The sequence below is a fragment of the Temnothorax curvispinosus genome, unplaced genomic scaffold (genome assembly GCF_003070985.1).
Source record: "Temnothorax curvispinosus isolate PA1 unplaced genomic scaffold, ASM307098v1 QBEX01016027.1, whole genome shotgun sequence".
NCBI lineage: Eukaryota > Metazoa > Arthropoda > Insecta > Hymenoptera > Formicidae > Temnothorax > Temnothorax curvispinosus.
In genome coordinates, this window is record NW_020225807.1 from 1 (window position 1) to 3,645 (window position 3,645).

Here is a 3,645-nt window from a genome sequence, read left to right on the forward strand (position 1 = left end):
TGAAATAATCATATGCTATATATATATATAGCATATGATTATTTCATATTTCATATTTCATATATATATATATGAAATATAAAATGTTATATATATATATGTTATATATTGTTGTATATATGTTATATATTGTTGTATATATATATATACAACAATTATAATATATGTAGTTCTATAGAATTAAATCATTTTAACTTTATTTCACAGCTTTAGACAGCTAATTGTTGAATTTGTAGGGCATTGCCTGCATTAAGTATAACCCGCTTAAAGATTTCCGGTTAAAAAGTCAACTTTGTTTAACTTGATCTGAACTTTGCCAGTGTTTGACGTTGTCAGGGTCAAGTGTCTACAGAACCGTGGACAGGAGAGAGGATGACAGAGATAGGGACCGCTCGCCGCTCAGAGCCGAGGAACGCTGCGATACAGATGATTGCGATCAGTCAGATGCAAGGAAACAGAAGTTGGTGTTTGGCTTTGGGAAAAAGACAAGTGGCAACGAGCAGAAGAAGGGAATTCAAATTAAATTAGGTTCCGTCTCCGTAAGTAAAACATTCATGTCGACCCTGATGCTCTGCACACATTTCTTTCCACATGAAAACCTCTTTCCTTGCACAAAATCCCACTCTTACATATAAGAAACTCTCCTTTGTATAGAAGTCGACTGTGAAGGCAACGACAGTACAAAAACCGACGGTAGCCTCGGTGTTCAATGCGGACGAGGATGACGAACCAGAGGAGATGCCAGCAGAAGCGAGGATGAGGATGCGAAATATTGGGCGTGAAACACCAACATCAGCTGGACCAAATTCATTCGGCAAGACAAAGCAGGGATTCTGCGACTCAAAAAAGATATTCGAGAAGACGCTAAAGAAAGCAATGGAGGAAGCAAACAAATGATTTTACATATATGTGTATATTGAAAAATTATTACTTTTAACTTGTACATTAATTTTAAATATTTACTAGAAACTTTGTTCTTGCTGAAGTTTAATGCAAGTATTTTTATGACATGTAATTAATTCATTGGCAGAATTCAGATTTAAAATTTCGACTCAACCTACAGAATGTTAGATGATATGTGCAAAATCATGTATGATAAATCTATATCTATAAAGTACTCACGCTCCACGAGCCTGACGATTCCGAGTTTTTCCATGTAATAGTGACTTATTATTCTGCATTACAATAAAACATTACATATATTTTACCCATCTCTCCCTCGAAATAATAAAAATGATGTTGATCTGTACTTTATGATGTTAGGTAAATGAAGCATCCTTCCAAATTGGTTTTAAAATTTTTCATTTATATCGAAAAATTAACTTTACATAATAAAATTATTTCCTGTTCTGTTGACCTTGGCGCAGATCCTGGAAACAAGAAATAATATATGTACGTTGCGCTATGGATTTTGTAATTATAAAATCATTATATCTACTCATACGAGCAAAGTGATCAGATGTAAATTTATTGGAAATCGTCAAACGTTACCCTGTTGTATTGTACAATTTTATTACAAATGGTCATTTAAAACTTTCATAAAGCAAGTTTACTTATGCTTCCAACTTAGATCAAGTTAAGAACATGAATTTACAGGTTTTTAATATATTATCTCAATTAAACAAACTGAAATCTATTTATATAGACAATTACCCTTGGAAAGTTGCGAACAGGAGGCGTTCTTATACGACGATCCGCCTTGGATCTATTCCGCACCACTTTGGAGTGAATGGCGCAGGAGACGCAGTAATGAAGTTTAGCATATAACTTGGGAAGCTGATATGATTGATAAAAGCTGGCCTCGGTTATGTCTCTGACGGCAGCAGCCTCTACAATGTTACGAATGACAAACTTCTTGATGGCCTTATCCTTGGGGACACAGCGAGCACAATTGGTACAGCGGACTGGATTTACATGACCGCGACCGTGCTTGGCACGTCCACCGTTCCTGCGTTTACAAGTCTGACAAGTAAACAGAAATGAATTAGATGTATATAAACGCAGGTAGCATGTCAGAAACACAACGGTCATAAATACTGTTTGTGGCAGTGGCTCAATCATATGAATGTGAATATATTTAGTATATATTATATTGTATAGTATATAACATAATATAAATTGGATATATAGTGTACGTGTTATATACAGCCATTGACAAAATTATTAGGCACCCTTTTTCTTCTGAATATCTTGGAACTAAATGAGTGTAAAGCTTTTTGTTGGTTTTATCCTATTGGCCTTCTGAATGGTTCAAATAATTGAGGTACATATACTACGTTTATGCGAGCGTTACTTCTGTAGTAACTTACGATAATTCACTCGTTTACGCGGAGTAAAATATCGTGTTACTACAGAACTAACGCTCATGTAAACGTAGTATTTGTACCTAATTGTTTGAACCATTCACAAAATCAATTAAGATGAAAATAATACGTTAGCAGAAAACTCATTCATTCCAAGAGTGTGGCTGTGTGTGTGTGTGTGTATGTAGTATAAATCAATTATAATAAAAGTTGTCACTAACATCCATACATGCACCATGTGATACACACACGACATTAGGTTAGGATATAATTCGCTCTCGAGTCCTCGTTCCCGTCGATTTTTACGATAAATCGCGAACGTACTTTGCCTGCATTTCTAGAATTAACTTAAGTTAGATTCAACGCTCATTATATCTTCGCGACGATCAAATAATGCGGCGACCACATGGCCAGTAGCCCAGAGGGGGAAGAGCAGCTTTAGCGAAAGGATGTTAATCCACCGTGAAATTTACGTCTCTAACATGCGACCCATGTTCGGCCTTAGTGACATCGAGGAAATGTCGTGTGCGCGAAACACATAGTGCGAGAATTCGAATAAATTGTGAGTGATAAACAATCCGTATTACCATTTTGTATCGAGAACTACACAGAAGAGGTCCAGAACGGAAGCACCCAATGACACTACAATGCAAGATAGAAGTGCCTCACCCGTTTCGATTCACACAACCGCACTTCCGGCCATGGTGTAATAAAGAAAAGAAGTGTGCTCTGTTACGTCACGATTATTGGACAAATCGATATAAACCGCGATATGTGCTTTTCACTTAGGCCCGGTCTACAATGGATGTTGGAAGTCGGAGTCGTAAGAAATTGACCAATCACAGTTCATTATTCTTCGACCGCAAGGAGAATAATAGATTGTGATTGGTCAATTTCTTACGACTCCGACTTCCGACATTCATTGTAGACCGGGCCTTAAAGGTGAAATTTCATGGGCAGTGAAAAGCAGCAGCAGATTGTACTGATTGGCTATAAAATAGAAAAGTTTTCCAGTTCCTAAAACTTCTCTATTTTGTAGCCAATCAGTACGATCTGCTGCTACTTTTTACTGCCCATGAAATTTCACCTTAAGGTGGAAGCACATAAAATTGCAGGAGCACCCACAAGCATTCGTATGTATTTGACCGGAAATGAATGTCCGGGAAAGAATCTACCATATGAAATCGTTTGTATTTCGTATGAAGACTTTTGAAGTGCAATTGAAAAGGTTTGTGAGTCATTCGTTTAATTGTAATTAATTAATTATTTTTACACCATGCATTTAGCCGAAGTAAATAAATTAATAAAAGTTTTTATACGGAATCGTTTGTATTTTGTATGA

At 36.3% G+C, this 3,645-nt stretch overlaps 2 protein-coding genes across 2 annotated transcripts; one reads left to right on the forward strand and one right to left on the reverse strand.

Annotated features, from left to right (window-relative positions):
• Nucleotides 1-305: 305 nt before the first annotated feature.
• Nucleotides 306-1,249, forward strand: LOC112466279 (PEST proteolytic signal-containing nuclear protein-like; the record flags this gene model as incomplete). The annotated part of the gene is made up of 2 exons (XM_025034306.1): nucleotides 306-539; nucleotides 655-1,249. Coding segments are annotated over 2 exons (477 nt in total), but the record flags the coding sequence as incomplete, so codon positions are not given.
• Nucleotides 1,250-1,285: 36 nt separating this feature from the next.
• LOC112466280 (40S ribosomal protein S26) lies at nucleotides 1,286-2,995 on the reverse strand. Its single transcript, XM_025034307.1, has 3 exons — nucleotides 2,891-2,995; nucleotides 1,654-1,962; nucleotides 1,286-1,370 (listed from the first exon to the last, which is right to left on the reverse strand). The coding sequence occupies exons 1-3, from the start codon at nucleotides 2,891-2,893 to the stop codon at nucleotides 1,338-1,340; spliced, it is 345 nt and encodes a 114-aa protein (XP_024890075.1). The 5' UTR covers nucleotides 2,894-2,995; the 3' UTR covers nucleotides 1,286-1,337.
• Nucleotides 2,996-3,645: the final 650 nt, after the last annotated feature.

What these genes read in the sequence shown, in the direction of transcription:
- LOC112466280 (XM_025034307.1), bottom strand. An exon ending in CTGTTCGCAACTTTCCAAGG is followed by an intron (nt 1,371 to 1,653) that starts GTAATTGTCTAT and finishes TCTTGTTTCCAG; the next exon opens with GATCTGCGCCAAGGTCAACA.